Below are 22,492 nucleotides of genomic sequence, written 5' to 3'. Positions count from 1 at the left end.
CGGAACTTCTAATGAAGGTTAGAGAAGTTGAGGGTGTTTTATCACCTTCCAGAGAAGCTCACCACTTCATAGGATCAGGCCCATGGTAAGGCTTCAGGTTTTGCTGTGGAGGAACTGCCATGTAAAGTTCCTCCACTGGGGAAAGTGAAGAGGGAGGTGATTCTCCTGAAACAATTACAAGCTTGATTCTGATTTCACTTAAATGGGTGTAGATGGTGAGTAACTCCACTTAAGTCAGTGGGGTTAGACAGGTGTAAGGTTGGTGTCAGTAAGATTTGAAAAGATCTGCTCTAGGAATTATTTTGGGGCAGTTCTATGGCCTGTGTTATACAGGAGGTAAGACTAGAAGATCACAGTGGCCTTGGAATCCATGAATCAGAATCAGACCCTATGTTTGCAAATTGCAAAATAAAAAGATTTTCTTTCTGTATCCAAGGGTATGAAACATTTTAATATGCAGCTTTATTCCAGCTTAACAGCTATACAATATTGAGCTGACAATTAGATTGATGTCACTTGCATGTTTATGGGGAATCCATTATGTTTCATTTGTTCTGCTTTGTCTCTGGATTGTCTTGTGCACCTCTACAAAGGAGCCAGACTAAATGCCTTTTGTGTTGTCGAAACACTTCAGTATTCCAGACTTCCAGCAAGATGCATTACAAACCTTTTTACCTGGCTGTGTGGTTAGTGATTGTTACCTTTAGCAATCAGCTAACTACACTGCCTGGTAACTAGGCTAATGTACAAGACAGTTCATTTCCAACATCTGATTTTACTAAGAGCAGGTCTTGCCACTGAAATATGGCAGACTCTTGTACTATTAAGTTGAATTGATATTTCTTGATAATTAATTCTTATAAGTTCACCAAAGTGGATAGGGTGACATATGCTAACATGGTGAAGCTGTACTTACAGAATAATACAGCATATGATCTCTAAGTATTTTTAGAAGTATCTACATGTTTTTAGTTTGTTAAATAAGAATTGATATATACATGTTCATATCTTTAATATAATTTTTAAAGTCAAATGAATTGGACTTGAATTTTTTGGCCTATTTTCTTTGCCCTTAGAATGCTTGTTGGTCAAATCTTGGTACATAAAGAATTGAATGTTTGAGGTGTTTTCAAAAGCCAAATTAAACACAACAGGTGAAATCCTGGGGCCACTGAAGTCAATGGGAGTTTTGCCACTGACTTAATGTGGCTAAGATTTTACCTAAATTCTTCAACAATGCATTCTTTGTTGAACAGCTGACATTTCTGAAAATGGCGTTGTAAATGAAAGATGTGATGATTTATTCTGCGAGTTAGACATCAGCAGCTTGTAAGATGTGCTGTTCTCTGTGCCGAGGCTGTAGCTGGGAATTCTGTGCCTTGTTTTGATGGCAGTAAAGTTAGTGATTGCAAAGAGATGGATACAATCAGCTAACTACACTGCCTACAAACCAAACACTATTTCTGTGAGGAGAGCACTGCAGCTAAACCTAGAAAAAGACAGAAAGTTTCCAATAATTATTTGATCTCTCATTGAATTTCATTAGATGCTCCTGTCATGCAAACAGTTAACAATGACAACTGAAACACTAGGCCATATTCATCCTTGGTGTAATTCCACAGACTCCAAAGGAGTTACTCTAGAAATAAATTTGCGACAGTAATTCCAACATGAAGTTGACTCACCACAAAGGAGTTAGTGCAAAGACATACTGAATCAGTGAAATACCATAAGTTAAGTGAGGAGAATACACAAAATGGAAATTGGAAACCATAACAACCCGATTGTACAACACTCAGTCATGCTGGTGAGCATGAGATAGTCAGAGATTTTCCTCATGTGAGTAAAGGCACCCACAGAGGGAGAAGGCTGCAAAATTTGGGCCAAAGTGAAGTGTTTGAATGTAAGTAACATCCTACGTGGTTTATGGCAAATGAATACTGAATTTCTGAGACTTACTGAATCAAATTCATCCTTGTTGTGATTCTACTGGAGTCAGTGGCATTACACCAGGGATGAATTTTGCCAAATGTATTAGAATTGTGACACTTCCTGTTAAAATGTTCTTAGCAGATCATAACTGTAATGACAATACTAATGACAACAGCAATAATAATGGTAGACCCTTACCAGTTCTCAATTTGCTGACCCCCTAAACCTGATAAGCCCCACATAGGTCTCCCTCATTTCTCCAGAATGCTGAAGAAGCAGAGATGGTGCTTGAAGTGGCATTGGGGCCTCAGACTGCTATGACTTTGTTACTATTACAAACTACACTACAGCATATTTCCTAGGAAAGCACAAAGTATCATCCTAAATAATTACACCTAAATTATATTCATCAAATAAATTAACAACTCTGTGCAAAGTGCATATGGGGTAGTACCTTTGTTCTTTTCACTTGTATTCCTTCATGCTTGTTCATTTCATTTGCTTGCTAATTTGTATGATTATGTCATTTACAATGTCTCCTAATCTTCAATGCAAATTCTATTTTACTAATAATTTATCTGTTCTGCCCAATTAAACACCATCTTTGAAATGATAATAGGCTGTACCTTATGTCTCAGACAAGATGTATACAATTAATAATACAATAAAATATTTTATGCAGGTTTACCTGACTCTTGCTTGTTTTGCAATGAGAGACCAATGGAGTTACCCCATGAATGAATTTGGCCCACAAAAGAGTAATATTTTACAAGCTTTCCTTCATAAATGCCTCAGCCTCAAAGTATTTAAAACAAACTTCAGGATTTGCCTATAAGGAGCTTACCTTGTAATAATCCTGATAGTGAGTATTGCATTTATAACAAAATACTTCCTGGAAACTTCTTCGAAGCAGAAAGAAAAGTGCTGGAAGCATCTGCTTTCTTCATTTTAAACATTTCCCTCCTTTTTTTCAGCCAGTAGCCCAGCCACTTATTCACTCCAAGCATTGATTCTGAACTCTGTTTTAAAGGACGAACATGCAAGCTGGAAATTCTGGGAGTGATCCCAAGGCAGTAGCAGACCATCCCATGTCTCTCCATGAGAATCCTCAGCTAGACTGTCCCCAGCGTTGGTTGTGGGGCAGCCCTAGGCCTGGAACCTTTGTATACACTCTGTCGTCATGGACACAGGTGGGGCTTGTGAACGGAGGATTGGTCACTGCTCTGAAATGGACGGCTTGACTTTATGATGGGAGGCTTTATTGTGCAAGAAGTTTCCATGGATAAAACAAATATGGAACCTAGACTGAACAGAAAGAGATATCACCACTCTCCTTTAATGGAGTGGCTACAGTTCGAGAGTTACAACTGGGACAGTCTGGGCTATGGTATTTAACATGATTCTTAACTCACCATCATTTCTGAGACTAGTTCATAGATTGCTTCTCTCTAAGACTGGTGCTTCCCCAGTGCTTGTCTTCCTACCATCTTGTGAGCCAGCCATGGCTGTGCTCACCCTTTCGCTTTCCCTAGTTTAGTTTTCCATCTTCATGTTAGTTTTTTAAAACAGCTCTGATCTCCAAGTAGAATATGAAAAAAAGTCTCCTAGGTCATAACAAGAGATATCAGTGGCTGCAAACAGAGTGGGAGAACCTAGGAATTAGATTTGGGATCTCAGTTACCCAGATGAAAATCTAGTGTGATCCCAGCGTGGTAAATGGAGAGGAATGAGTCTTGTTTGGGACCAGAGTGAGTCTTGTGTAAATGAGGATGGGATGGACCTAAGGGGGATCAACCTGATTTTGTTAGATGTGTACAAGGTGCCCATATACTGTGGTAAGAGGCACATTAGAAAGAGATTGACAAATATACGGATGCACAGAGTAAGAGTCTCCCAGGGGGACCTGATTTTATGGCCCTCACCCATCTGCCAAGCAAAAGCACCCAGGATGGTAGTAGCCCCTGGACCCACAGCATCTCCCTGCCCCCATCACCTGGTGGGCCCCTTCCCTCCTCATGCATTCTGTCCTCCCCACAGAGACCTCCCTTAGGCCTTGGCTCCGAGGGATAAGCCAGAAGCCCTCAGGGCGCACACAGAGCCTCTCAGATCACTGTGGCATGGCCTAGCTTGCTGCAGAAACAGAAGGCAGCCGGCACTGGGAGCTCAGACAAATGCATTAGACTCCACGACTCACTTTCCCCTGTCTTTACTTGAAGTGTTTTCTCTCCTCCTCTTCCCTCTTGGTCCCAACCCTCTGTCTGGTTCTTTTTTATTGTTGTTGTTGTTTTTCACCCCTGCTGTCTCTGTCCTTGCCCATCACTGGTCCTGTGTACTCCACATTTCCCCTGAGCCTCTCCTGCTCATTTCTCCAGTCTCATCACTGCACTATCCTTCCCCAGCATTTCTTTGGCACCCCTCTGTCCTTGTCTCTCTCCCAGGTCCTGCATCCCACCCTCCTCCCCAGTCCTGTTCTCCCATCCGACCCTGTCTCTCCTGCCCCCATGTGCACCCAGCCTGCTGCTGCTGAGGCACTCAAGAGCAGGAGGCAGGTGGGTAAAGCCAGCATGGGGAAGCATGGCGCAGGCTGCACCCTCTTCGTTCCCCATGGCCTATCCCGCTGCGGGCAAGGCAGCCAGAAGGAGGAGCAGCAAGGAAGGATTTCTAGCTCTGCAGTGCCCCATAGTAGATGGGAGGTGAAATTGCAGCAGAGGCAGTGTGCTTGTAAGTGGAGCTGGGAGGAGAGATGCTTGGCAGGTATGTGTCCACTGGGTAGGCAGACACTGGAGACATTAAAGATAACATTTTCAAAAGTGACTGGTGATAGTGAGTGCCCAACTTGAGATGCTTTAACGGGCCCTGATTTTCAGGAAGTGCTGAGCACCCATCCTCTGAAAATCAAACCCCTTTAAGGTGTCTCAAATTGGGTGGCCAAAATCACTAGTCACTTTCGAAAATCATGGCCTGAAATGAGAATGTGGTGTGAGTGTGTGTGTGTCGGGGGGAGGGGGGGAGGGGAATTAATAGGCATAATCACCAAATTATTACAATAGCAGAAAAATTTCTAATGCTAGAGCATGGCATGAAGACTCTGTTTAAAGAAAGCCAACTATCAACTCTATGTTCTGTTCTTTGTTGTTTAATATAGGCTATGCCAAACCAGCATCAACCTCTTTGTCTTTTTGGTTTAAAAGTTTATTTGCATTTTCAGTTTCCAGGGACTGAGGTTCACATTTAAAGACCTAGCAATACATGGTGCATAATGGGTTAAGACCATTCCCATGATGAGCAAATCACAATTCTTCCCTGACCCTTACTTTATAGTGTGAGTTGAATTAATAATATTAGAGGCCGTTCAACATTGCTACATGCCTGCATACAAACCTCATATGATCCCTTCTAACCACGGAAAACACAATGCAACTCACAGATATGGGAATACAAACAGGCCTCAAACCTAAAGGTTTACAGCTAGGGCCATGGTACATTCAGGTTCCCGAGGAGGAAGAACATGTTCTGTGTTTGTTGAACCCATCCTAAGTTAGTGGAATCAGCTCCACTATATCCTGTCTGAAAACTACCTTTATTTCTTGTACTGTATGCTTTCTTACACAACCTGAGCGCCAGTGGGAATCTTTTCCTTGACTTCAAAAGGCTTTGGATCAGGCCCATATGGATCAACGTAATTAGCTTGGCTGTATTGCTATATGCATATTACATAATAAAGTCTACTATTTATGTTAATCTAATCTATCTAAAGCATCTTTAAATGTTTGGTTTATGGCTGCAATTAAAAATAATTTCTGTGTTGCTTCAGGAAGGAATTTTTTGCATTGAGATTGTTGAAAAGATTTAAATGAACATGGCTTTTGTTAGCATCATATTGCCCAACAATGCCAAAGTTACCCTGCCCTGCAGCATCCTGCTGCTCACAGTTGAAACGGCACCTTGTGAAGGTGACGCGAGTACTAGCACATTATTGTATCTAGAGGCAGGTCAAGTTCTGTCTGAACAACAGGCTGAAATGCAGCCAGGACAAACAAATGCAAAGTGCCCTCCTCCCACAGGGATAAATTAATCTCTTAACGAGCAAGGATTTTTTCCTCCAGAATGGCTCTTGCTAACTGATTTTATACCAAGATCGTTAATTATAGGGCAGATGCCTTACCTGGAGTAGGGATCTCTTGTGCTTTATCAATCACACCTGTATGGGCAGACGCCTTGATAAATAGACATATGAAGTTTTCTTCCAAATAAAAAAGATGTTTTCTTTTGAAAAAATAATTCAGAACAGGCAAAAGGAAGGTTCTTAAAAGTAAGTCACACACAGAGTGTCAGTTCCATATTCGTTAGCAATGGACTCTGTAAAATAATGTAACTGCAAAAATTCTACTGGGGTGGCCCTAACCATCAGTGTGTTTAGGAAAATACTGCTAGCACTTGCTTTGGCCTGCAGTTACTAGAGAAACTGTGACTGACTCTTTCCCCTTTGTAGTTCATGCCTAGGCTTGCCTGGTGATCAGGGAAATCCTAATTTAATCTAACTAAGAATGTTTGTGCTGAGTGAGGGGTCTGATCCAAAGCCCACTGAAGTAAATGGAAAGATTCGCATCGATTTTAATGGGGTCTGGATCAGGCTTTATGTGCCCAGAAAGAGGAATGCAGTATTTTTCTGACAGTGCTTTCAATAAATCATTTTTTTGTAAAGGGACCAAACATTCCCCCATTTATCTCCTATGACTTGTTAATCAAAATATCTGGCTAGTCATCATTCTGTACTTCTTTGCAAAAGCTGTCAGGATTCTAACAGTTTCTGTTAACATGTAGCTAGAGTGGCTTTTGCTGGCTGGATCTTTCATTTCAAACTTTTCAAACTTTCTCTTTGAAGCTTGGTTTCTTAACTGTTTATTATCCAAATATAGAAAACCAGGGCTGCCTCTCATGTAAGTAGGTCAGTGACAAGTGGTGACAGTATAAATGATTTGAAATCAATGAATCTGCCTAACTTGGAAATGGCAGTTTTCTTTCTCGCTGAAATGGGAAGCCAGCAAGTTGAAAAATTCTAAACTTTTCTGGCTCCCATTCAGTGATATAATTAACAAAAAGAGCTTCTGTATTACCAAGTTGGCGGATGATGTTAGAAGTGTTCAGTCAAAAACATTTAATACCCTTTATCTAAATCAATGATAACCTCAATATTCAATATTTTCAATACTCAAACTCAATATTTTGAGTCATCAGGATGAATATAAAGTTGCCAAGAACTTTATTAGTTGTCTTTTCTGTTTGCCACATGACCTCTAAAGTGGCCAAGTTTAGCTGAATCAAGGGCCAGACGCTTCCGCCTTGACTCCCAATGAGTAGAAGCTTACTCTGTGAATAGTCCCATTACTATGTGCTCTGTTGGTTTGGTTTCTCAGGTGCAGAGTTTGTTTACAGCTGATTTACAGTTTGCACATTAAATATCAGCACAAATAGCTGAACAAAAGGAGGTGTTGAGGGAACTTAGGCTTCTGTTTGATTGTCCTTTTGTGGAATCCAGGCATTTGATTATTCTGCTTCACTATTTCATAACTCTCAGGGCCTGCCTGGACAAGTCAGAGAAAGTAATAGCCAGGAGACGGTTCAAAGTTCCATTAGCTGATGTGCTTCACCAACTCAAAACGAAACTGTATTTCAATGGGGAAGCTCAAAGAGAGTACCTGAATGATTGTTGAAACCTTACTGGTTTAGGATCAGATCCCGTGTTGAAGCCAATGACAAAACTCCTATTGATGTCAATGTCATAGGGCTGGACCCTGCACTATTGTGCACACTCTATAATTTTAAACGGTAAATATCAGTTTATCTTTAATACTTACCCTAAATTAAAATAGGTTGAAATTTTACAGGGATGACCTAACCTAATTCCTAAACTGTTCTGATGTTACTCCATTTTACTTTGTCTGTGCCTAAATAAGATAAAGGTGTCCATGGGAGGGGCAAATATTTTTTTAATGGCTAGAAGCTAATCCTTGTTAATTGTCACTGTACAGTGGTAAAATGTTATCAGCAAGTGGCAGATTCCTGGCCTGAAGTATTTAGAGTAAAAGGTAGGAATGGGCACTACAGACCAAACCCAGGGCTGTCAGATGACAGTCTGGGATAAGTACTGAATGTGATAATATCAAACTTGCTTCCCCACCTGCCCCTAGCTGTTTTTCTCTGCTACAAGTCTTCCCTGCTCTCTCCCTCCACTTTTGCCCACCCCACCCCTCCACTCTGTCCACAAAGGACATCCCTCTGTTCCATTTTTCATCCTGTTAGCAAAATCAGTGCAATTAAAAGATGCCCTCCATTTGGAACCTTCACTCAACAGATATTTAGAAACAAAGAGAAACTGATGTGGTTGCAACTTTTGTCTGAGGCATTCAGCCCAGAAAGCTTCCCACCAAAATGTTGCCTCTTTAAAGCTGTTTTTAATCTTTAGAACGCAGTTAAGGCTCTGGCATGAAAGTCCAGTGTTTGCCACAGACAGTTGTGCCTAAAGGTGCCTGTTTGTGAGTGTCTTATTCCTTGCCCAGTGCAAATTTTGGTGTGCAATGTGCCATGGGATCAACTGAAAGTGAAATTCCCTACGTGCTCCACAGCAAGGAACTAACAGACTCCTGTCAAGACCTGCGGGGAATTAGGAAAAATCTACATGGTAATACATTTTAATTGTTTCCTGCTGTCAAGCACCATCCTTCAGAAAGCCCTGCACTGAGAGCTATTGCCATTTTATGTTATATGTGAAAGAGAAAGAATGACTCAAGCTTTACCCATATAACAAACAAAATCAATATTTGTCATCATACGTTGCTCTGTGCATTGCAGGGCATTTCCTGGGAATGAAGGCTGTGGATAAAACACTCACCTAGGCTAGAGAAGATGGACAATTTCAATTCCTGGCTTGAAAACTGATTTTCTGAAGAGTCATTTCCCTTCCCTCTGCTTTAGGTTTTGCCATCTATAAAGCAGGGATAATAATACCTAGCTTTTATATAATACTTTTCATGAGTAGATGTTGAAGAGCTTCACAAAGGAGGTGAGTATAATTATCCCCATTTTAAAGATGGAAAAACTGAGGCACAGAGGGGTGAAATGACCTGTCTAAGGTCACCCATGGGCCAGTGGCACAGCCATGAATAGGACATAGGTAATCTGAGTCCCACTCTAGCGCACTAGCTACTAGGCCATACCACACAGCTATTGTGATGTGCTTAGGTGATATGGTAATAGAAGTCATACAAGTATGTAGGCAGGAAAGAAATAGGAAATGGAAAAATGATAAATCAGTGGAGGCTTATCTTCTCCTTTTCATTGCTGTCTCTTTATAACAGGAGTTTAAATTGAAAACATTGGTCTTTTAAGTGGTACAAGAGGACACTAGTATAAAACAAGGAGTTATTTGTAGGTGGCAAAAGAAATCCACAAATACAAAGCCATGCATAAAATGCAGGGTTAGGCTCCTGTCCTGCAAAGGCTTGGGAACATGCTTTACTTCACATACCTGACAAACCCCATTGACGTCAATGAGTCCACTCATGTGTGTGAGGTTTAGCAAGTGATTCGATCTTTGCATGATTGGGGCCTTAGATTTCTTCATATTTATGCATTTTTGATTCTAACCTGTTTTTTACCTTAGTCTTTCCTTTCTTGCTGTCAGACAATGGCAATGCCCGTCTTAGAGATAGCAATAGGTCCCAAACAGACAAAGAGAATCAGCTTCTTTCTCTATGTGCCATTAGCTAATTATTATCCAAACTCCTAAACAACAAAGTACTCATCTTTAAGAAAGTGCCTTCTTCTAAACCCTTTAAAAATAATCTCTAGAGCTCTTCTTCATACCAGTGTTTCAAAAGTATCAATTATTATAAGGAATATAAAATATATATACTATTGATAGAAGTAAATAGTATATTATTTTTAATGATAAATGCAGAATAATACAATTTTCAAAGATATATAATGACTAAGTTCAGGGTTACACAAGGAAAATAGCTAGTCTGTTTCAATTCTGTGTTTTTGGCAGTTATAGAGAATACCACTAATGATTAATTATTTAATCTGGTATTGCTTCTCTTGATTATGTATATTCCCCACAGATACTAAAATTAATGGGTATTACATAGATAAACATGACTGAGGAAAGTACTGAATTAATCAAATGTACTTCAGAAAGGAAGCATCATTGGTGTTGAAAACAGATAAATTGACAGTAGTTTTGAATGTTTGCAGTGTTGTTGTAGTTCCTTTGGTCCCGCGATATGAGAGAAACAAGGTGGATCAGATAATATCTTTTAATGTATTAACTCCTGTTGATGGAAGAGACAAGTTAAGGAGCTGCACAGAGCTCTCTTCTGGCCTGGAAAAAAGCATCCAGAGTGTTACACCCTTGGAAGAAAGCAAGTTGTATTCAGCATAATGGAATACACCTGTTCAGTTGTTAAGCTCTTAACAGCCAGTTGAGTTCTAGTTCTATATACACCTGAAGCAGAAGATTATAGAGTAGAAGATTGCAGCTTGTAAGAGTAGGTGATGACAGTTGGTATGTGTGAGGGTGGCTTCTGTGTATATGGTTTACTAAGGCAACAAACATGTTTTTGTCAAACATATTTTGAATTGTTTATTGTAGTTAAAGTATATCTGAGAGTTTTAAAGTAGCTGGAATTTTATCAGTTTTTATTGGACAGGGTCTATTTTAAAGGTAACATTTACTCCTTTATGGTATGGCAAAGGACTGTATCACTACACAGCCTGTGTGGACTGAGGGTTAATGAAGTGATGTAACTCTCTAATATAGGTTGCTGACCCTTGACTCTAACACACCAAAAATAACTGTTGGGTGGGAGCACTACCTAGTCTTCTATTTCTCTATATATTCTTATACTGTGCTGAATACTTCAGTGATGAGTAATGTAAGTAGCATCTGTAACTAGGTAACTTCTCTGTAAATAGGAGCAATTTATTAGGTAAGATTAGATAATCTTAATATCAACTCTCCTGTATTCTACACTGTTTATAAGTTGTTAGACCTACAACTGGTACTTGTTAAAGTAATGCTCATTCTTGGAGTGACAGTCTTTTTCTATTGGGTTGCTCTAAATAAACTGAGAACAGTAGCCTAGCTAAAATCCTTCATTATTAATTTATACAACTAATTATAGTGGTGACAACTTGTGACTCTTATGAGTTTTGATATTTGATGGGTGTGTTTGTTTGGGTGTTGTTTGTTTTTTTTTTTTTTGGAAATCCAGCTCCTGGAATTGTAATTGAGACTTTTGCTTTTTTTAAAAACAAATGCATTTGGCTGGCATGATTGCAGAGAAGCTTGAAAAGTCACCTGAGTGCACCCTAAAGGCTTCAAAAATCAAACCCCATCTTCTTAAAATCTCAACCTTTAAAGCAAAATGGTGGCTTGTGGGGAGGATCTGATTCATGAAGGTTGAACACCTGGGGCTGGCAATAGTGTAACTGACAAGTCTTCCTTAGACTAAGAAGGATGAAGAGGACAGTCATGCTGTTGCTTAATATTTGAGTCTTGTTTGACCAAACACTGTAGTGTGACTTCCTGGTCTCTAGGATGTCTAAGGTCTTTTTTTGGCATTGCTTGTCTAGGCCTTCCACCCTCTGCCCTTATTGAAACTTAATTAGTACCTTAATGCTAGTTAGTTTCTTCAGCATAGTTATCTCTCTCTACAGTGATGGTCTAACAGCTAGTACATCCTCCTGCACTCCAGATTAAAAAAGAAAATGAAAGATGAAATTGCTGCCACAGTCTTTTTCATCACAAGGCTGGTGAAGAAGCAAGACAAACTGAGCAAGCTCAAAACTGAGAAATTTGCAGCTAAGCTGACAACAATACTGTTTGAAAAGTATAAGAACCACTGGTACCTAGACAACCCATCTAGGGGACAAGCTTTCAGGTAACAGACTTGGCCCTGTGCTTTTGGTGCTATGGTAAAAGGGGGAGCAGTGTCTAGCAAGCTGGAATAGACAGAATATAAGGCTCTGGGAACATCCATGTAAAGATGTAGGAACTACTTCAGGAATAATAATACAGGCTGTAGTAAAGCACACAAGGCAAATGCTGAAAAAGCAACGAACTGAACAGGGTTTATGAAGAACTTTTTCTTCCTGTCAAGCTTGATAGGCGGAATGAATGGCCAAGGAATAGAGCAGATGTGGTAATGCAGGCTGGCTGCACGCTTAGGGAAGCTAACGATTTCTTGATAAGAATGCATGCATAACTGAGGGCTTGCTCTCACTGCAGAGTTAACTCAAGTTAATCTCCACTTGAGTGAAAGTGGCTACACTGCAAAATAACAAATGAGCAACAATGGTTGTGTTGGCAACTGATTTGTGCTAACTCAGGCTTTAGCCTGAATAGCTCTTAGGGCACAGATAATCTGAATTTAAAATACCACCACACTTGACCTAAGGGTTTTGATGTGCAAATAGGATTTGAGTTAACTGCAGTAAACATAAGCCCTATGGCATAACAGTCTCCCTTATTTATTCTCTCTCTAGGTGTATACGGATAAACAAACATCAGACAAGAGATCCTGTACTGGAACAAGCTTGTTATGACAGTAATGTGGATTTTGATAACCTTGGCTTGCCAAGAGAGATCACCATATGGGTTGATCCATTTGATGTGTGCTGCAGGTGAGCCCTGAACTCGGGTGACTGTTACACCCTTGCTCTCCTTGTTGTCCACAGCTACACTGCATACAGTGCATTCCAGAGGCCAGGTGTGGACAGGATTCTAAAAATGTATTGGCAAAGGAGCATGTGATGATTAGGAGTTGTGGATTTTCTTGCAATCCTATAACTAGTCAAACATGATTAGAAGGTTTCAGAGTAGCAGCCGTGTTAGTCTGTATTCGCAAAAAGAAAAGGAGGACTTGTGGCACCTTAGACTAACAAATTTATTTGAGCATAAGCTTTCGTCAGCTACACACGGAATGCGTCTGATGAAGGGAGCTGTAGCTCACAAAAGCTTATGCTCAAATAAAAGCTTATGCTCACTCAAAGGTGACACAAGTACTCCTCCTTTTCTTTTTATGATTAGAAGGGTGCACTTTGTTCTATTCTAAACTGTCGGGACTGGTGCTGGCTCCAAGCTCTCAAACTAAGGGCTTGTCTACACTGGCACTTTACAGCGCTACACCTTTCTTGCTCGGGGGTGTTTTTTCACACCCCTCAAGCGCTACAAATTTCAGCGCTGTAAAGTGCCAGTGTAGGCAGGGCACCATTGCTAGGAGCCGTGCCCCATGTGGAGGTGGGTGTGGTTTTGTTTTGTTTGTGTGTCTTTTTTTTTTTTTTTTTTTAAGAGCGCTGGGAGAGAACTCTCTGCTGCGACTACACAAGCCATGTTAAAGCGCTGGCATGGCAGCACTTTAACATTGCCAGTAGAGAAGTTTTAGGGCTAGTCTAAAACTCTTCACCAACCCCCCTGTAGGAGGAGTCCCTTCAGTCTGGAATACAGCAGAACCTCCTGAATTAATATCTTGCTAAGACACAAACAGGCAACAGTGACTTCTTGCCACTAATGGGAAAGAAGTAATAGGAGAGTACTAAAAGCCTGGGGCTCTGTGGGTCTGTGAGTAAATAGCAGTGGACCTCTACAGTATTAGTGCAAAGCTGTATTATGCAATAAATTGAGCAAACACTCTTCTCTTCCCCCCCCCCCCCCCCCCACACACACACTCTAGGTATGGTGAGAAGAATCTGCCTTTCACGGTCGTTCACTTTGAAGGTTCTGAGGACGACCGAGAACTCTCTCAACGCATCAGCCATGCTGTTGACAAAGCAACCTCAGATTATCATTCTGGCACCTCCTCAGATGAGGAGGGCTATACCAAGGAAGCTAAAGCTATCCCTACGGTCAGCAACCCAAACAGTGTCTATCAGGTAAGATGCTGGTGGTGTGTCCTAACATTCTTTCCTGCTGTAAAGGAGGAAACAGCTAGTGTCTGGCCTATAATATGATCTACTGGGGAAGATTGACCAAGCTATCCCACTCAAGTTCTTCTGTCAGTACCGCTGTAGGCTGCCTGTACTGCTCTTGATCCTCCTGTCACCCCAAATCAACAAATGTGCATGAATAAGCAGTGACTTTATCTCTACACTAACTGTAATACCTGAGAAGGAACTTGAGGCCAAGCTCAATACAAATCTCTAATCTATTCTTATTCACCCCTTCTTCTCAACTGTTGAGAATAGGCTACTTCCACTTTAACTGAATTGTCTTGTTAGCACTGACCCTCCCACTGGGTAAGGCAACTCCCATCTTTTCATGTGCTATAATATATATATATATATATATATTTTTTTTTTAACTCCATGCATCTGATGAAGTGGGCTTTAGCCCACAAAAGCTTATGCCCAAATAAATTTTAGTCTAAGGTGCTACAAGGACTCCTCATTGGTTTTGTTCTTAGTTCAGTGACTACTGCAAGCTGCCCATTCAGCCATGGTCTCGGTACCCTCACAAGAAGAGCTACACAACCAATGGACTTCATCAGGCGACTGTTTACTATCCCCAGCACAAGGGCTTCAAATGCTACTGGCCAACAGCTGCTTTTTCTGGACCTCGTATGGATCGATATCATTGGGTGAATACCAACCGATAGAGCAGTGCCTGCCCCGCTCTAACCTGGCTCTTACGGGTCAGTAAAATACTGGACTCTGTGGTGGGAAGCTTGATGTTTCCACAAAAACACGCTTAATTCTGCCTTCTCCTGTCTGTTTTATTTCTCTCTCTCCCTAATTTTATGTACCTGAAATGTAAAGATTTTATTAAACTTTTAATGTATTTTTATATTGCTCTGATAAGAGATACTGAAAACTAGTAATTCTATTTGTAACTTAAAAAGGAAACATGGAGATTAATAAATTTAGTTGTTTTTTTTAAAAATACTGCATTTGTGATTTATCACCAGGTGTGTGAAGGGTGAATGCCAAAAGACTCTTCCCTCCTCTACTGAAAGCTCTTTATGAGATCATCCTAAATTGATATTTTCTTAGGATAGAACTCACCAGAAATTTGTAGTTTAGAGATTCAATGACCAATAGACAAGTATATGTGACCTAAACATGCTTTATTGTGGTGGAGATAATGCATAAGCCTACCTCTCTCCATCACAGCTACAGCCAAAAAAAATCCTGTATTTGATCCTGGAATTCTCCTGCAGCTCCAGATGTCTGGGTGGGTCCTTTTCTTTTCTTAGGCTCAAATATAACCAAAACAAGTCCTGCTTAATTACTTAGTATTTCTTATTTGGTGTGTGCAGCAAGGATCAACACGGGCCTTGACTCTCTCATCTATGCCTATTCTTTCTTTAATTTGTTTCTGAAACAAAGTTGCTGTTGATTAATAGCTCCACTTGATCCCTCTGCAGAAGATAGGGAGACTCTATCTTTTGTTGTAAATTGGGCAGTATTTCTATTTAAGTCTTCATAAAGAGCCTACAGAGTTAGTATATTAACAGCAATCTAACAGAGTGCTTCAGGAAACTATCCAAAAAATTAACAATCTCAATCTGGTAGGTGACTTACTTACAGTAGTGCTGGGAATGCAGGAGCAATGCTTCCCATTTACTTCTGTAGTACACCTCAGAGCCTGGACACCTGCCACTTCAGTTTTGACCTGTTTAGGTTTTTTTGTTTTCAAAAAACTTGTTTGCATTTTCACAAATGAATGCAGTTTATAAATTACAGTTTAGTTTGATGTAGGAACTCTAAAAAGGTATATTTTTAATAAAACACTACAATCAAATCACATACTTAAGAATATAGAAGCAATTGGATACAGTTGTGTCAGCTGTTTGACGGTATTAGAGCAGAGACATTCAATGATTCACAACAATTGCAACAGAAACAAATCTTATTCAAATCTATATACAAAATGCTCTTCTGTATTGCTGATCTCCTGTGTGATGCCATCTGCTCCTTTTCCTTCAGATTCTTGTTTGTATCACACCAGTGTAAATTAGGGGCTCATCCTGCAAGGAGTTGAGGGAACTTGCACCCAGAAGCTAGGAGCTTAGATACCTTTTTGAGGATCTAGCCTTCAGCTCACACTGAAGTCAATCTAAGTGAGAGGTACTCGGCACCTTTCAGAATTAGAATTTCTATGGGACAGGAAACTGTCTTCCTATAAGTTTAAAGGCTATGGAGAAGTGTGACAGTCTTCTCCAATGTTTATAGTGGTTAGCGCTATATAGTGTTATCAAAATACATTTATTAAGCACCATAACCAGAACTGATGGGGGTTCCGTTCTAAAACCCCACTTGCATTCCTTTGCTAAGTTGACAGTTAACTGAGATTTCACATGCTTGTGCAATGACAATAACCAAGGTATCTTGACTGTTTATTATTATTAATAGATATTTCAGAAGAAATGAGGGAGTCGATCAGCCTTGGGTCTTGTCACTTTTTAAGCTACTTTACATTCTTTTAAATCAGATTTAATTATGAGTGAGTTTGGGGGAAAAACAACAATAATGCACTGGTCTTGGAATAAACGTTTCTTTTTTTGTTTTGGTGTAAAGCCAAGCTAGAAGTAAGTCACCAATTTTTTTTCTTAATATTACTTAAACACCTCTCTGCCTTCTGCTATTTTCCCTTCTAATATTTCTATTTGCTTTACCAAACAGTCTTTCTCTAAACCAATTATCTCAAACTGACCAAAGAGCAAATCTTCACTGGCTGCATATTTTAAAAAATGATGTTCTTCCTCTATGACTTTCACCAATTCCTCAGTTAATGTATCCAACTTATCTTCCACTTCCGAAAGGCTGAAGTAAGAGCAGCTTTCCTCTTCCGAGCTGAAGCAATAGAAGCAAATGTTTATGACTTAAAATAAGACACAGTAGAAATGCCACAGCTAAAGCAATATCTCTGCTTCTGTCATGAAGAGAGAGGGACTAGGATGAGGACTATTTGGCAGAAACTTAATCTAGATAAAACAGTGGTGGGAGGATGGAGAGAAACAAAGGAAAAGGTTGACAAGTCACTTTTTGTGACCTAGGCTTGAAATTCAGGGCCCAGAATTGCTGTGGCATGTTCACGCTTGAACTGTAAGTCAGTGGAATTCCACCAGCAGAGAATTTTGGGCTGCTGTTCTTTATTCATCCCATGGCATCTGAGACTCTCAGACTAGGAAGATCAGCTCCATATCATATGGTAAGGTCAGGACCAAATGAGGGGTCTTGGAATAGACTTGCTTCGTTCCAGAACACAGATTATTTGCATGACACTTATTAAAACATCTAAAAATCATTCTCACCTTATCCTTGCACCAAAGTTGTTCTCTTTCCTGCCTGCTGAGGTGTGGGTGAAACACACTTTCTTCTTTACAGATAGTTTATTCTTCAGCAGGTCCTCAAGATTTGTATGGAGTAAGAGGTTCCTGTTCCTCTTCATGCACCAGACGGTAAGGATACAAAGGGAGGACACGTCAGCATTGGTTTTAAAAGCCCTTTATGGACTCCGTCTGAAATTTATCTTCAAAGACATCACTTTTTACACTGCCCTGGAATATTCTGAATCCTCCCCACCCAAAACATTTTCAGATGAAATGTCAGCTTTTGAGGCAGTCTGAAGAAGACTTGCTACAGAAACAATGATTCTCTCTTCCATAACCCTGCTATCCCTCTACGTTTAACGAAACCTGAGTCATTCTAGTCAATCCCTGTAAGTTTGTCCACTCAGAATGTAACCTGAGATGTTAAGATGCTAAGCAAGCAGATGAATGGAATTTACCATTCCTTTTAAAAAATACTGGGCCAGATCCTTAGCGGTTGTAAATCAGCATAGCTCCAACGACTGCAATTGACCAGCTGAGGATTTCATCCACTGCTTGTTTGAAACACAACAACAACAACAACCCTTCAACCATGTCAAAGATGTTGTGACAGGCCTTATTTACTCCGGTAGAAAACTGGATAAAGGAGATTTTTATATTGTTTTTTCTTTGAGCAAATATTCTTAATGAAAGTCAGCCAGTAAAGGTCATTTGACATGGAAAACAAAAGGAAGCTGCTGGGGTTAGAAGCTTCATATGATTTACAGTGTGTTTACAGTTCAGTTGCATGACCTGAATGCTAAAATGTCACATTTATTCTTTAAATACTGAATGTAGCAGGGGTTTATCTGCCTTTGGGACACTGTTGCTTGCTTTAGTTCTGAAATTTATGTGACAGTAGCTTTAAATAAACCTATTGTACAGATTGGACAATTGGTTTAGTTCCACTGCTGTTAACCCTAACCCTAAGGATGTCTTAGCAGGCTCAGCACTGAGCAGGCCTCTGACTATATTGATATGTACAGCATTTAAGGTGAAATTCATCTCTGTGCAGAGCCAGAACCGTGCACTATTTAAGTCCCACCTGAGAGCTTAACTGGTGCCTAGAGCCTAGTGCTGGCCCTCTGGGCAAGGCTGATTTTACTGAGCAATGATGTGGGAAATGTGAGTTTAAGATCTGATTTAGAATTCCAGTCTGTGAAGCAGTAAGAAGGTTGGGGACACTGAAACATAGCAGGGTTCATAACCTTTCCGCTTACCTCCTCAGACGCCTCCATCTCCCTGAAGGATTTTACTTTCTCATCAAAAAGCTGAGAGATGAGATTTAATTTCTCCTCAGAGAATGGTTCTCCCTTCAGCAGAATCTCACTTATCTTCACAGAGGATTTACTGTCCCGGAGAACTGCTGACATCCGGAGTCTAAGGGAGAACATTTCACTGAGACAGGCCTTTAGTGCCTAAACATGGAGACAAATTATTTTTAAAAACCTGAATGCATTTGTCCGAGAAATATTTAAAGCTAACATTCATAAAAGTAATAATTAACAAGAAGGGAGAGGAAAAGGAGTGTAGATGGACAAGGGGTTAGAACAATAACTTTTGAGCTCTGGAAGTCTAGATTCACATCACAAAAGAAATGAATTTATTTGCTTTAAGTTACTCCTTGGAGGACGTGTGTGGAGATCACAAATGCACCACACAATGTGGGTTAATGTGGCACTCTTAACAGTCTCTCTTCAGGAGACACTCATGATTAGAATATCAGGTCAGGCATGAGCAGGACCAGCGGAGTTGCGTGTAAGGTATTTGCACTGTGCTGGGATCTGGGCAACGCTGCTAGTCCAACCTTTGCATGAGCACCAGGCAGTCCTTTGGGGAATCACATCTCTGTTGTGTGCCTGAGGCAATATCTGGGTTGATAACTGGTATCTCCAAGATCCAATGGCTGGAAATTAAAGCTAGACAAATTCAGACTGGAAATAAGGCTAAATTTTTAACTGAGAGTAAATAACCTTTGGAACTATTACCAAGGATTGTGATGGTTTCTTCACCACTGCCAATTTTTAGATCAAGATTCGATTATTTAAAAAAAAGAGATGTTCTAGCTCAAACAAAAATTATTTTGGAGAAGTCCTATGGCCTGTGTTATCACAGTGGACCTGTTTGGCCTTGGATTCTATGAATCTCCAGTGGCCCAAGCTGAATCCCACACACAGAAATCTAGATAGCGGCTAAATTTTCTGGACTAGGAGTGGCAATATGCAGGTACTATTTTCCAGTGCTACCCCAGCTCAGAACTCTGCATACGTTTCCCCAACCACTTGAGACTTCCTTACACTGAGCAGTAGGTTGCTAGAAATATGGTTGTTCCCAGCGCTATCACCCAATGACAGAAGCATGTTCCAGGTATTTCTGAATCAGTATTGTTTGTACTGAAGGGATGAGTATACATTGCTTTGGAGCTTTCTGCTGGTTTACAATATGGTGCCAGGTAGTTTGAAGCAGTGTTCTTTGGATACTTTTTCAGCATTCTGTTGACAGCATCTCCAGCATGATCATCATATGTTATGTTATTAATGTTCTCCAGGAAACCCGAAGACTTGTTTGCATTGCAGTCAACAGGTAAGCATCTTATCCCACCTCCCTCCTTATTATTCCAAGCAATACCATAAAGTGCCAAAGAGAGCCCTGGTTTTAATAAGGTAAATCTTTTCAAAGAGTTCATGCCTTAATGTAACTGGATATATAATGTATCATTATACCTGATAAAACAGTCTCTGAAAGGTGGGGCTGGAGTCTTGGCTGAGGTCAGCAGCAGTGATGTGAGCCAGACAGTGCACCAGCAGCAGAATGAAGCTGCCCACACAACCCAGATACTCTCTTAAAATGAATAATTTGTTCTCTGAAATCTGAGAAGGAAATAAAAATATCCAGAGCAGAGACAACAAGACAGCATTAGAGATCTGAGGTGATGTTTACAGTGGCTGGGCTGCTACTTTCATGGACATCAGACACACTGTTTAGAGTCCACTGGGGATAAACATATGCACAACTGCCAGAAAGTGCAACCATTAAAGGGTTTTATTCAGGAGAGGCTGGTGTGTACCCTGACATTTTTCTCTCATGAGAAACACACTTTCAGATTATTTTAGTGGGTATGAAGACTTCGAGGGAATTTCCTCTTCCCCAACTATATCATGATACAAAACCTCACCTCTTCCCTCAGAATCCCTATATAGAAATAAGTAATAGTTACGGGTCAGATTTTCCCCCCTTACTCTTAGCACTCTTACTCCACTGAGTTCAATCAAGGCTATTTGCAGAGTAAGGTACCACTCAATGTGAGTAAGGGTGGCAGAATCTGGATTGAAAAGATTTCTTTCGAAAACTGAAACTGATTGTTGTATATATACAATAATTTTACCAGCCCTCTGAAGCTATCAGTATGACCCATCTATGGCACACAGCCCCATGACCACTATCTTAAAGAACTCAATTAGCTTTACATCAAACACTAACTGGGACATATCACTGGCAGATGAGAGGTGGTTCTTTCACAGTGACATTTTTTGTTTCTTAGTTAAGCAATCTTTTCCTAGAAGGAATCAAATGTTCCATGACTTGATAAACATGAAGTGTATTTGCATTTCACTCCCTAATCCACAAATTTAATAGATCTGAAAATATTGAGGATGCTGACAAGGATCTAAACTGACATACCTGATGATAGAAAGAGTTTTGGAAGGCATTGCCTGTGGTGTTACTGAGAGGTATGCTGGAGGCAACACACAGGTTAATTTCTGGAGCCTAAAGGGAAAAATAATTGTTTCTGTAAAAGTTTGTATGCACTTCATATCTTCAAAGTCAGATGGATTAGTGGGATATAAATTAATTTAAATGTCAGCTTTGATTTTCAATAGAAGCAGAGTCAACAAATATTGCATGAAAATGGAGAGTGTTTAAAATGTCCCCAGCATATCACTGGAGTTCATCTTGCCAATTTTCTGATTAAATAAATCAAAGGGTACTCGAGCCCAGCAGCTCTGGTGGTTAGCGCACCATTATTATTATTTATTTATTGTATTACAGTAGCTTCTAGAAGCCCTAACCAAGATCAGGGCCCCACTGTGCTAGTGTTGTACAAAGGCAGATATAAAGGTATGTCTACACTACAGCGGCACAGCTGCAGCTACACTACTGTTGCTCTGTCATGTAGACACTTAGTCCACTGATGGAAGGGTTTTTTCCATCACTGTAGTAAATTCACCCCCTCAAGAGGCTGTAGCTGTATCTACAGTAGGGCTGATCTAACTAAGCTGCACAATGAAATTTTTCACAGCCCTGAGCTAAGTCAACCTAAGTTTTTGGTGCACAGCAGGCCTAGGAGATCCCCTGTATCAAAGTTTAAAAGCCAAACAGACAAAGGAAGTATTATGCCCATTTTACAGTGGAACTGAAACACAAAGAGATCAAGTGACTTGACCAAGGTCCCACAAAGAGTCTGTTGCAGAGCCACGAATTGAACGCAATCCCCTGAGACCCAGTCCAGTACCGTAGCCATTCTTCCAAGCTACTGTTGCTGAAACATGGCTTTGACTCCTTTGAATCTCTTACTCACTGAGCATTCTCTAGCTATCCTTCACCTACAATGGATGGGTTTCCTGCAGCCCGTTGCTGTGTTTTAATGGTGCTTTTCTACAAATGCATGCTTCCTTCTGAGAATGGAAATATTTTCTTGTAGTATGTTAAACTTACATTGATATGAGGCCTGAGAAGCTGGAGAATGGAGATGCCATATTGGTATATTACAAACTCTCTTGCAGAAAGTGTTAGGGGATGAACAGGTATTAGTTCACCTTTATGAGTCATCAAAGCATCCAATATATCCTGAAAAGAACTTCCTGTGTCTGCAGAGAACAACAGCATTTCAACAGACTCACTTGTTTTTGTTTTACGCTTGTATTTAGCACCAATGTACATTGTCTTTTATCATGAAATATTAAAAGGGACAAGAAGAATGCACAGGTGGAACTTTCCGAGCAAGACTGATTTCACTGCAAACACTTTTAAATGACACACAACCCATTTTCTGGAGTATTTATACAACATTTAGTAATAGAAATGACAAAGACAACAACAAAACACCCTACCAAACAAGACAATTGCACGGCATACTCTTCCCTCCTGGTGAGAGGATGAAAGAAAACAGTATGTGACAGATATTAGTC

At 40.3% G+C, this 22,492-nt stretch overlaps 2 protein-coding genes across 2 annotated transcripts; one reads left to right on the top strand and one right to left on the bottom strand.

Annotated features, from left to right (window-relative positions):
* Nucleotides 1–11,703: 11,703 nt before the first annotated feature.
* Nucleotides 11,704–14,633, top strand: BTG4 (BTG anti-proliferation factor 4; the record flags this gene model as incomplete). The annotated part of the gene is made up of 4 exons (XM_084611916.1): nt 11,704–11,876; nt 12,481–12,618; nt 13,668–13,866; nt 14,397–14,633. 4 exons carry the CDS (start codon nt 11,704–11,706, stop codon nt 14,586–14,588), a joined length of 702 nt encoding a protein of 233 aa, XP_084468042.1. The 3' UTR covers nt 14,589–14,633.
* Nucleotides 14,634–15,954: 1,321 nt separating this feature from the next.
* Nucleotides 15,955–22,090, bottom strand: LOC311511238 (uncharacterized protein; the record flags this gene model as incomplete). The annotated part of the gene is made up of 7 exons (XM_084611652.1): nt 22,020–22,090; nt 20,985–21,071; nt 20,027–20,173; nt 18,524–18,721; nt 17,247–17,377; nt 16,646–16,785; nt 15,955–15,959 (listed from the first exon to the last, which is right to left on the bottom strand). Exons 4-7 carry the CDS (start codon nt 18,695–18,697, stop codon nt 15,955–15,957), a joined length of 450 nt encoding a protein of 149 aa, XP_084467778.1. The 5' UTR covers nt 18,698–18,721; nt 20,027–20,173; nt 20,985–21,071; nt 22,020–22,090.
* Nucleotides 22,091–22,492: the final 402 nt, after the last annotated feature.

Source organism: Lepidochelys olivacea, assembly GCF_965140295.1.
Source record: "Lepidochelys olivacea isolate rLepOli2 genome assembly, chromosome: 22".
NCBI classification, from domain to species: Eukaryota; Metazoa; Chordata; order Testudines; family Cheloniidae; genus Lepidochelys; species Lepidochelys olivacea.
The sequence above is the reverse complement of the archived record's forward strand: the minus strand, read 5'-3'. Positions and strand labels throughout refer to the sequence as shown.